The sequence below is a fragment of the Fukomys damarensis genome, unplaced genomic scaffold, assembly GCF_012274545.1.
Source record: "Fukomys damarensis isolate Sample0158 unplaced genomic scaffold, DMR_v1.0_HiC HiC_scaffold_37, whole genome shotgun sequence".
NCBI lineage: Eukaryota > Metazoa > Chordata > Mammalia > Rodentia > Bathyergidae > Fukomys > Fukomys damarensis.
In genome coordinates this window covers 24,378,908-24,391,428 of record NW_022900949.1, presented here as the reverse complement: position 1 = coordinate 24,391,428, position 12,521 = coordinate 24,378,908, and the positions used below count along the sequence as shown (strand labels likewise).

The 12,521-nt window shown below is 41.6% G+C and overlaps 1 protein-coding gene and 1 pseudogene across 1 annotated transcript in view; one reads left to right on the top strand and one right to left on the bottom strand.

Moving 5' to 3' along the window:
• Nucleotides 1-2,656: 2,656 nt before the first annotated feature.
• Nucleotides 2,657-12,521, bottom strand: part of Nsun6 (NOP2/Sun RNA methyltransferase 6) — a 59,322-nt gene continuing 49,457 nt past the window's right edge. Inside the window, exons 9-11 of the mRNA XM_010608541.2 lie at nt 6,298-6,446; nt 4,675-4,800; nt 2,657-3,135 (exon numbers count right to left, since the gene is read on the bottom strand). Coding sequence (XP_010606843.1) covers nt 2,914-3,135; nt 4,675-4,800; nt 6,298-6,446 — 497 coding nt within the window. The 3' untranslated portion in view covers nt 2,657-2,913. The remainder of the gene's footprint in view (nt 3,136-4,674; nt 4,801-6,297; nt 6,447-12,521) is intronic.
• Nucleotides 10,856-12,521, top strand: LOC104851382 (annotated as a pseudogene).

Here is a 12,521-nt window from a genome sequence, read left to right as displayed (position 1 = left end):
TATTCATCTCTGAAGATGTCTGAAGGATCAAAGAGCATTTATAATGGTATGTGAAAACTGTACAGTGGTATGTGTAAACTGTGGTGAATTTATAAAGGATTTACGGAATGATACATAGAATTTATGCAGTAAGTCTTTTCACAGAGCAAAGGCTTCCTGCCAATGTGCTCAGCTGCAGAAATGTACTTACTAGATCATCACACCCATCTCCGTTCTTCCTGCACTTCCTCTCTTGCTCACTGAAGTGAAAAGTCACAAAGAGGTGTAGCTAAATCTAGGGTGTCCTGGTTATACTGGACTCGGGGACAGTGCCACATTCTAACAAGGTCTACTGCGCATTCCTGTTAAACATTCACTGTGGGCTACACGGAACTGTTTCACAAACCTGGTTTAAAGTCGCTCACAGAAAGCAAAGATCTGGCTTCCACACTGTTATTGGCAGTACGTCGACTTGAGAATGGTCCTTGGGGTTGAGCATGTGACAGAGTCCGCAACACTTAGCACTGCTGGCGGCTCTCCCTGACAGGCGGCGCTGACTAGTTGCTGTCCCTTCAGAATTCTATTGTATCTGATTTAAAAAAAAAAAAAATGCTCAAGGTAAGCGAAAGGTTGTCAAAAAATGAGCTAGTCATCTTTTTCCCGCCTTAATACGTGCAACACTTTTTTATTCATACTATTTGGAATTTTATTCATTTTAAAATGTAGTCCATCTTACTGATACAGTTAACTCATCCTTTTCCTTGTGTTCTGTCAGGTACTGACAGTCCTGGATGCTCTGATTTTACTAAAATAGGCATACTGTTAAGAGAAAACGGGCCCAAGCTGGGTTCTGACTCAGTTTTGGTTTCTGCCAAAGAGTATTTTTCATTATTTGTACTTCTCTTTGCTATTGAAAATGTGACACAAAGTTCTGAAGTAAAATGTACTCAATGTTGAATTTAAATATTTTTGTTTTCATACAAATATCTATATTAAAACTATGTCACAAGACACATTAACTCTCCACATTTCCCTGATTCTCCCCTTTACTGCATTTTTTTCTTACATTTCTGTGTTCCATGAGTATATGTTGTATTTTCCAATTACTTTAATTTTCTGTCCTGTTTCTGAGCAGGTAAAAGATGCTTAATGAATGACAAGAACAATTTCAAGCTGCAAGAGATTCGGATGAGTGACTGCTTACATCCCTCTCTGTGTCTAGGTCCGTTAAGTATCATTTGATCAAACAGAAGCAGTGTTTTGCGGGCAGTGGTTATATTTTCATGTTCACTGGTATTAACCAAAAATGTACAATACAAATTTGCTGCCAGGCTGCTTTCCCATTTTCATCCCAGCTTAGCACAGGAGAAGAAGTATTTTACAGTTTCTTATAATACATTTAAAATGTGAGGAGCTATGCTGAGGGCTAAGTGCCACGGGTAAACACTGTTTCTGTTCAGTCCAATGACGATGAGGGATGTAAAGAAATCATCTGAATCGTATGAAGCTTGCAATAAATTTTGCAATTCATGCTGTTAAAAAAAGGTCTCTATGTCCAGGATACTTTCAAAGCATGGTGGTGGGGCTCTGCGGGGCTGGCCAACTAGGAGGTCAGTGTCTTAAAGAGCAAGAAGCAGAAGACATGGGTACTAGGGGTGTACACAAAGCTCAGAGGTGGCTGTACAAGAAAAGTTTTAAAGAAGAGGCTCTCTGGGCTGGGGATCAAGGATCTGAGTTCGATCCCCGTACCAAAAAATAGAAAGAAAAGGCTTTCCAAAGATCTTATGCATGACGCCTGTTGTGGAGACAATCAGTAGTTATGTGAGAAATTTCTAAGGAAAACCTATGAGGAAGGAGTCAAATTAGTATTAGGCAACTGATTCTAATTGTCTACTTCGCACATCCAAGGCCCAGTAACTTGGGTGACTTGAATGAAAACCAACGAAACAGTCTGATGTGTTTACAGCTTTTAATCTACAGCTGTATTGGATATTTTAACAGATCTTACCTAAAAAGCAGGGAGAATGAAAGAACAAGCCTAAGGCTACAGTAAATTCTTTATTTTTAAAGCATACACACTGGCTACCAGAGGGATGTCTGGTCACTCCAGCAGATGATGGTCTTGTTTTGTCTGAGTTTAGATCTAACCAGAAGTGGGTTCCTGATCTATCACAGACACAGTTGTCAGGGAGGTTGGTGCTCTGCCCGACTCCTCACCGCCAAGTCCAGCTGAGAATGCCAGCAGTTCTAATCTGTCAGAAGCTGGTCTTCTCATTCTCCCCAAGCATCTTGCACAGCATTCCAACACAGGCCGAAGAGTGCCCCAAAGTGGGATATGTTCACTTTCCTATCTACAATTAAAGGAAATTTTCAACTTTTTTTTTTTTTCTAGTTTCAAGACTACCATTTAGAAGAGGTCCAGACTTCATTTAAAAGAGGGTGAACAGGGCCGGGGATTTAGCTCAGTGAAGCTGCCTACCCAGCAAGCATAAGGACCCAAGTTCGATCCCCATACCAAAAAAAAAGAGGGTTAAGATATAATAAACAGTCAAGTACAATACTTACCTTAGTTACTGGCACACAATACATCTACTTCCCAGGCCCCGCGTTCTTAAGGAAATAACTACTTAGAAACTTGGGAACATTATTAAATACTAATTTTTAATATTAAAATATTATTTATAAATTAAAACAAGACCCCCAAATAAAAATGTTACATGCATCTGTAAGTAGCTTTATCTTTATACTCTTCTATATCCTGGAAGAAAAAATTATCCAGAATTTCATAACCCCCCTCAACACATTCCTCTGTGTCTGATCCCTGGTGAAGCCACTGGCAGCCTTCCATTTCCTTAGCAACCACGCCATCACTCAGTTGGCCTGACAACACTTTGGTTTGGGGGGTACAAAACAGACAGCAAAGCTGTGCAATTTTCATTTCTCTGGTGTGCTTTTCCATTTTAGAAATTTTGCAATAAAAAACCCTATACAATCCTTATTTGCCAGCTGGATCATGTCTTCTGCTCTGACATCTCTGAGAGCCTCAAGATCAATGTGCTGTAATGGTGCGGCAGATGGATCGAACCGCTGTAGCTGCCTCAGCTGTTCACATGACAAGCCAGCTCCCATCATCCCTTCGCCTCCAACCTGTGGCTCCTACCGGGAGAAAAAGAACTATGGATGAGTGCTGTGCAGTTACCAACGAAAAGATAAACTGACAGCTGGGGGTAGTGGCACAGGCCAGGAGAGCTGAGTGCTATGCCAGCCTGGGCTAGGTAAAAAAAAGACACAATCTGCGTTATACCCATCACATCTTCCAAACTAGAAAATGAGTAAATGCTTTTCTTTTGTGCAATGTACACACTGCTTTTGAGTAGTAGAGCAGAAAAGCAGCACCATATATATGGTCACCCAATTAAAGGAAGACTTACTATCCTACATGCTCATCAGGTCCTGGGTGACATTATACAAGGCCTGAACTCACAAGTCAGAAACACGAGGTTGGAAACTGCAGCTGTCGAATTTTAGCTGTATGACCTTAAACAAGTAACTATACCTAAACTCATTTGTTAAAATCTGTAAAACAGATAACGTATGCTCAGTTCTGAAAAATAGAGAAGATGATATCCTGCCTGGTATACAGTGGGAATGCAGTAAATTGAACATGGTCATCCATAAAGCAACAGATAAAAGTCAACTTTGCTTAGCACTTAATCAGACTTCCGAAAAAAGTTCTTCAGATCCCAGAAATGCCTTTCTCTTGGTTTTATGTGGCCTTGAGAAGAAATATTAGAAAGGGATGCATAAATTAAGGCTGCATAAATTGCCTTAGAAGAATACTGAATCCAAACAAATTCAGTGACACTTGCAAACCATTACACAAAAGATCCATAATCCTGATTTCAGTCACCATTCACAGCCACATGTTTGTGTATCAGACATATGTTTATGAAAACGGTTTATTAATCCATGGTGTGAACAGAAAACACTTCCAGATATAAATTCTAAGTGAATTTTGAAGTCTTCCTTTCATCTATCACTTCTGAGTCTAGAAACCACTTCTGGATTTTTATGTATTCCAATTACCCATTAGAATTCTGCATAGGAAGGTACTAAAGTTAGACATTCAATGACTAAACATTAAACATGATTACAGATACAATCACAAGTATTATAAGGCTAAAAACTGAATCGCAGTCTTAAGTTTAAGAAAGCTTCTTCAATGTTAGATTTTTATATAATAAATTATAAAGAAGCAATCATCATGAACATTTTTTTCCTCTCTTGGTCTTTTAATATTCCAATTAATGAAGTATGTTTGGGCTTTGATGTGACAGAAAAAATGCTCAATACTTTTTCATAGAAGAAAAACATGAGACTAGAGTGGGGGGCTTTGAAAACCAAATGCCAAGTCCTAGGAACAACAGGTAGCAGAGGAATAAACAGGTAACAGAAATCACCGAGCTCTGAGCCATTTCAGCTTAATAGCAACATACAAGTGTAAAAGTCCACCATCAAGACATGCAAATTCCGAGGTGAGTTGGAAGAGGATCTGAAAGGACAGATTTCGTGTTTACTACAGCATTTACTGCAGAAGTTCTAGCTCACATATTTCGTCATGGAAGACCACTGCCACACTTCGGTTTCTGAGATTTCGTCCGTCGGCGCACAGAGGAGAACTGAAGCTGCTCTTACCTGGGGTTGAAGCTGAAGGCAAGGAAATGTGCCGAGGGCCCAGGCCACCTGCTCTTCGTTTTCCTCCAGGGTGATAGTGCATGTGCTATACACCAGTGTGCCTCCTGGCTTCAGCAGCTGGACTGCCTAGAGAGAGCTCTGTCAGACCTGCGTACCAAGGCCACGTGTGTGAAGGGGCTTTAGAGCACAACACACGACACCTTGCGAGTATCTGACTTAAGTAGAGCACAGTACTTGCATTCAGGACTAGCTGCATTTCACTGCCTTACAGCTCTCGGACTTCATTCTCACATGCAGTATCTTCTTATGTCGGGATACCAATCTTATTTTGAAAATTCACAAACTTACATTTGGAGGCCAAACCTTCTTTCTGAATTCAATACTCCTGTTTAGCTGCCTCCTCAATATTTCAGTTTCCAAAACACGCTCCTGCCTTCTTTCTGAAAACTACCAGGGTCTTTCCACCCTTGAGATGGTCAGATTCTGCTTTACGCCTCTCTCACGTTCATCGTGCGTCAGCAAATCCTAGAGGTTCTACCTTCAAAATATCCCAATTTTGACTACTTCTCACTACTCACTGTTGCTTTGGTCCAACCCTCTTCGCCGCTTGGAGTAAACAGTTTATTTGGTCTTCCTGGCTTCCTTCCGGTTCTCCCACCACTTATTCTCAATGCACAGCCAGAGTAGACCTGCACTTCGCCTCGGCCCCACACTCTGCCAATGCCTTCCATTCCCACCGAGTCAGAACCCAAGTCCTGAAAGAGGCCTCAAGCCCTGCCCAGACAAGTCTCATCCTGCCTTCCTGACTTCCTCTACAACATCTCGCTCTGGCTCACTCTGCTTTAGAAGCACTGGCCTCCTGCTGTCCCTGGTACGCACGGCAGGGCAGGCCCACTGCAGGGTCTTGGCGCCCAGCTGGAGCCCTCTCCTCACTCTGCTCACCGGTTCCTTCCGTCATACGTCACCTCTGCAGCAGTGTTCTTCCTCACACCCAGTGTAAAACCCAGGTTTAATCCCCAGTGCTAAAGAAGGAGCTGAACAAACAAGCGTGAGCTGACATAAGGCAAGCTCCCTGTATTTACAATTGGCATTCTCAGTCTTGCGTTTGCGGTAAAATACATACAACGTAAGACTCACCATTTTAACCAACTCAAAGGATATAAAAAGCATTAAGTACACTGTACAACTCTCTGCATCTCCAGAACTTTTTCGGTCTCGGATGGAAACTCTGCAGCCATACCACTGACCCTCTACTCTCCCATCCCCCACCCTTCACTCCCTAGTGACCCCTCTCTCTCTCTGCGTTCTGTGAATTTGCCATTCTACTGGCCTTATGTAAGTGGAATCGTCCAAATTAATTCTTCCTCTTATGTCTGGCTTATTTCACTTAGAGTAACACTTCAGGGTTCGTCCACATTGGAGCCTGTGCCAGAATTTCACCTCATTTTAAAGCTGAATAATCTTCCACGGATGGATGTGTTTATCTGTTCATCTGTTAATGGCCTCGAGGGCTGTTTCCACTTTTGGGCTACAGTGAATACTACTGCTCTGAACACTGCTCGCAGTGGCTTAAACATCAAAATACCCAAGCCAACCTCCTTCACACAAAAGAACACCACATACCACAGAAAAGAGTTTTCGCTGTAGTGGCTGGTATGACGTCACTTCCTTCAGAGTCCAAGTACAAGCCATGTTTGGCCTCTGCCCCATTCCACTACAGGGTGCATCAAGGAGAATTCGGTCAAAAGACTCTGGTAAGAATGGAGGTGCCCCTACACAGAATTATAAATATATTTGCTATTTGTCATATTTGGTCTAGAATAAAAAACTTTTGATACAAGCAATGACCGGATATTTAACACATAATACATAAATACATAAGTACATAAAAATAATAATAATAAAGGGCTGGAGATGTAACAGTGCAAAGGCCCCGAGTTCAATCCCCAGTACCACCAAAACCAAAAATTAATATATTATTATTTGGGATAAAAAATACAATTAAATAATCTTTCTCTTTCAGTGGCTGGTGAAGCTAATACTGACATATTTAATATGATTTGGAGCAAGGTTTAAAAATATAGTTATTATTGTGGGGATTTTTAATATAGTATAAACCTAGACCCAATCAAATGAGATCCTGCACTCCATATATAAAAAGCACAGTTCATCAGAACTAACACTGAGAATTAATTCTAGTTATTCTGGAAATTGATTCCTACTCCAGAGAGCTCCAGAATTAGTCTGTTCAGGTACAGCATGGGTTCTTGTTCTACTGTTTCTTGTTCTTATACCTGACAGTCCAGCTGTGGACTAGGAGGAGCCTTTATCCCTGGATTCCATCTTGTACAAGTAACCCTGTGCACTCATTTCAATAATTTTTTCCATTCCAATTCCTGATCTGGACATGTCATAAAAAAAAAGGTTCTGTATGTACATTTATGTTATCCCTACAAGCAAGACACTGCTTCTGACTGCTTTTGTTTAAAGCTACTTGATCCAACAGAACCCAGAGCAATATTCCAAACTCCACCTGAATGTTACCTGCTTTTTTCTGACTGCAAAGCTATTAGATACAAGCCATTATCAATTTACCTCTCCTCCCTCTGTAACCATCTTTGCTCGCTTACCTATTACCTTAGAAGAAACTGCAAAGAAATTATCTTCTGGACACATATTGATAAATGCTGTGGAACTACTGTGCCAGTCTACACTTCATTTATCACAAGTGTATTTATTTTCCCAAAATCTTCAACAAACGTGGTTTTTACTGAACATGTGTTTTTATCTGTACATGGTATATCCTGTCTGCCCTATTTCTATTAAGGCTTCTTACTAATTAGAAGAAAAGACACATTGAAAAGGGTAGGAGGGAGTTTTATGTTACTCACATCTCCCCTTTCACCCAAGCAGCACAGAATAGAGAAAAACCCTCTGTTTGAGGGAAAGAAAGGAATGTGCTCAATAGGATTTTACCTCCGGTCCCAGTAACAGGCCCATCCTAATAAAACCAAGTGTCAGCAGGACCCCACAGCCTCGTCTTCCAGTCCAGTCCATGTGGCCCCACACTCCCAGCTTGTTCCAGCAGACCCCAGCACTGTGCTGCCCTCATCAGGAACAACCCTAAGGGTCCATGTTCCAGGCTGGCTCTTGTGGCCCCCAGACCTGCACAACCTTTATGGACCTCCTAGGCCAGTACCTGCGTACCCAGCCTCTAGGCCAGGCCTTGTGGATTCTGCTCCTGGTCAGTCCCCACAGCACCAGGGTCTATGGTAATCACCATGCTTTCAGGTGCAAGGTTAACACTCATGATTGCAGATGTCAGACTGATCCCTACAAACCAAGAACCTGTCTACTCTGGTTCCAAGTCCACTTTAGTGGACCTGGGGTCCAGGCCTGCCCTACTAATTCCTGGTGCTGGACAGGACCCCACAGACTGAGGCTCTAGGTCAGTGATGGTGAACCTTTTAGAGACTGAGTGCCCATGCTGCTACCCTAAACCCACTTATTTGCTGCTAAGTGTCAACACTGCAATCGAACCTGAACACTGAGGTTTTGTTTCAGGAAAAACAACTCATACACTTGGCTCACATGCCAACTACAGCACATGGGCCATGGGTTCACCATCATTCCTCTAGGATCCCCAATCCTAACTCAAACTTCAGGCCAACCCCTATGGACTTCCACACAACCCCCAAACCAAAGGTGCTGGCCTGACCCATTGACAGATCAGCCCCTGTGGACTCAGGAACCAGGACTATCTCACCTCCTGGCAACAGCCCGTACTAAAGCTCACTCATCCCAGTGCTACATACATCATCTTCAAGTGAGCCCACATGGACATCGGCTCTAGACTCACTGCTGCAAAGCTGACCAGAAGGTCCACTGCGGTGGACCCGATCGTCACAACGGCTTACCCAATGTGTCAGGTCACCCTGTCCAATGATAGCAGCAGCAAAACAGCTCACAGATAATGCAATTTGGGTTTCCCAGAATGGACAGAGCTGAATGATGGAAGGCATTCCTACACAAAGCCAGTTCACAAAGACTGCGAATCCCTACCTCTTGAAAAATGCAAACACAAATCCATTGCCACAGGATTAAGAACAAATGGAGAAACACAGTCCTAATAAAGAACAAAAGCATCCGGAATCCAACCTCAAGAAATGAAGATGAACTACTAGACAAAGAAATCAAACAGACACCACAGAAATATAAGAGATCATAAAAAACTATTATGAACAATTTTATACCAAAAATTGGGCAACACAGAAGAAACATAATCCTAGACACAAAAACCCACTAAGACTGACTCATGAAAAAACAGAATTAATGGGGAGGGGAAGACGGGGTGAAGGGAGGACACGGACAAGGGGAAAAAATGAGAACCAAGACCTGTCATGTAAAGGTACAAGATCCCAATGATGAATGTAACTGTACTGTATACCTAAAATGTACCAATAAACTCAATGAGGAGAAAAAAAAAATTTAAATAAACTAAGACTGAATCTATAAAGACAGTCCTATGCCTGGATGACCTCACTAAGGGGTGCTACTACTACTCTTTTTGGTTTTTGGGGTACCAGGAATCTAACTTGGGGCCTCATGCTTGCCAGTCACTGTGCTGCTGAACTACTTCCCTGGCCCTACTAATCATTCAGAGAGAAACTAGTATCAGTAATTCTCAAACTCTTCCAAAAAACTAAACAGAATTTTTCCAAATTTATTTTATGAGGCCAGCATTACCCTGATATAAAAGCCAGACTATAAGAAAATTACTTCAATATCCTTGAAAAACACAGATGCAAAAATCGTCAACAAGATACTAGAAAATTGAACTAGCAACATGAGCAATTGATTCCAGAGACGCAAGCACAGCTCACATACATAAATCCACAAATGCGGTATGCTACATTAACAGGATGAAGGACAAATCTTTAGTCATCTCAATAGATGCAGAAAAAGCAAGGGATAAAAAAAACAATGCTTTTTCATGATAAGACTCTCAGCAAACAAAGCATACAAGGAATATTCGTGAACACAAGAAAGGCTGTATATCATAAGCCCACAGCTAATATCAAAATCAGTGGTGAAAACTTGAAAGGTTTTCTCTGAGATAAGATGAAAATAGCTATTCTCACTACCTTTCAACACAGTGCTAAATTACTAGAACAATTAGGTGAGAGAAAGAAATGAAAGCATGTATTTGTTAGTGACATAATCGTGTATATGAAAAAAAACTCCATCAGAAAACTGTTAGAAATGATAAAAAAAATTCAGTAAAATTTCAGGATATAAAGTCAATATACAAAAATCAGTAGCATTTCCATGCATTAACATTTTCCATAAATATTAAGAAAATAATCTCATCATCAAAACCACCACAAGTAAATTTAACCAGGAAGATCAAATATCTATAGTCAAAAAATTTAAAAATTGTTAAAAAAATTAAACACAAAAGATGTACTTATTCCTTGGATTGGAAAAGCTTAATTGTTAAAATGTCCACACCATCTAAAGCAATCCACAGATTCGCTGCAATCCCTAACAAAGCATCAATGTCAGGGCTGGGGATTCAGCTCAGTGGTGCCGCTGCCTGCCTGGAAGCACAAGGACCTGAGTTCAATCCCAGTATCAAAAAAAAAAAACCCAAAAGAAAAAAATCCCCACAGAATAAAAAAATAAAATCCAATGAATGACCAAGGATTATTGAACAAAAAGGAATATAACTAAAAACTTCATGTTGCCTGATTTCAAAATACACCACAAACCTATGGGAATCAACACAGCCATGATACAGGAAAACAGACATATCAACCAACGGAGTAAGATGGAGTGTCAAAATAAATCCATGCAAGAGCATGCCACGACCGGCCCAAGTGAGCGGCCTGTGGATGGCCCTGACTAGCACAGTCTGTCCAGGCAGCCCCCCACCAGCTTGCCACGGGAGCCGTGGCAGTGGCCAAGGAGTTGGTGCGGGGGGGGGCCGAAAGTAGCACCCAGTGGGGCTGGCCCAGAGGAGTGCCCCCGGAGAGATGTGGGACATGTGGATTGGGAATATGAATTCGTTTGGAAAACCAGTTTGGGGGTATGAACGTGATTTCTGATGAAACTGGATTGGGATAATTTTCATGATTTTTGTATATTTATATATATTTGTGTTTTAAAATTTTGCATTTAACTTAAAGTGCCAAGACAATTTGCTTATTGCAAGGTGGTTCTGGCCACCTCAATGGATATGTTCCTGCTGCTTTACTTCAGTGAATGCAACAAACGTGATGAGAGCACTGAGAGAGGACTTCCTGCTGGGGATGTTCTATCACCAGTGCAAAAGCCTCATGAAGGTCCTGGAGAAATGGGGAACAGCCGTTCCTCAAAACCATCAAGAGAAAATCAAAGAGATGTTTAAAATCGATCAGTTCAATTTAATGGCAAGTGAAATGACTACACTCACAGAAGTTTACCAGATGTCAGGTTAGAAAGGTGTAAAACAAGGGTGTATCCAGATAATCTTCCAACAACAAGCCTCATGAACTGTTTTCCACAATGAGGCTCGGGGCACACTTCTTTGAACTGTTCATGGTGTCATCAATCACTCACCAAGACACATGGTAAAAGAAACTGTTCCAGTAGACGATACCAGTGAAAGGGACTTTTTGAAAAGACCTCTAGAGAGTTATGTGAAAAAACTAAGTGCCAGTTCATGTAATTCGAATGGAACAGCAATCTGGATTGATCAGAGCTAGGTTAAAAGGAGCTGCTATCTCCAAAGGTCAACTGATCACCTTCTTAGATGTGCATTGTGAGTCACAGTGGGATGCTAGAGCCTCCCTTAGCCAGGATCAAACAGGACAGGAGTGCAGTGGTTTGTCCTGTCACTGATGTGATCAGCGATGATACTTCTGAGTGTACCGCAGGCTCTGATATGACGTGTGGTGGTTTCAACCGGAAACTCAATTTTCACTGGTATCCTGTTCCCCAAAGAGAAAAGGACAGAGGCAAGGTGATCGATCTCTTCCTGGCAGAACCACCTACAATGGCAGAAGGCCTTTTTTCCATAGACAGAGTTACTTTCAGGAAATTGGAACAGATGATGCTAGAATCGATATTTGGGGAGGAGAAAAATCTAGAAATTTCCTTTAGGATCTGGCAGTGTGGAGGAACTTTGGAAATTGTTACATGCTCACGCATTGGACATGTGTTTTAGAAGGCAACACCTTACACGTTTGCACGAGGCATGGGGCAGATCAACCAAAATAAAAGACTTGCAGAAATGTGGATGGATGAATTCAAGAATTTTTTCTATATAACTTCACCTGGTATTACAAAGGTAGATTACGGAGATATATCATCAAGACTTGTTTTGAGACAAAAACTACAATGGTACCTTTCTCTTGGTACCTAGAGACTATCTACCCTGATTCTCAAATTGCACGTCATTACTTCTCATTGGGAGAGATACGAAATGTGGAAACAAATGAGTATCTAGATAACATAGCTAGAAAAGAGAATGAAAAAGTTGGAATTTTTAATTGTCATGGTATGGGAGGAAGTCAGGTTTTCTCTTATTCTGCCAACAAAGGAATTACAACAGATGACCTTTGCATGGATGTTTCCTAACTTAACCGTTACCATGCTCCAACGCCACCACCTAAAAGGCAAACAAACTCCGGGAGTACGACCCAGTGAAATTAACCCTGCCGCATGTGAAGAGAATCAGTACCTGGATAAAGCCACAGAAGAGGACATCCAGGTGCCCAGGATTAGAGACTGCAATGGAAGCCGGTCCCAGCAGGGGCTGCTTCGAAATGTCACCCTTCCAGAAATATTCTGAGACCAAATTTACA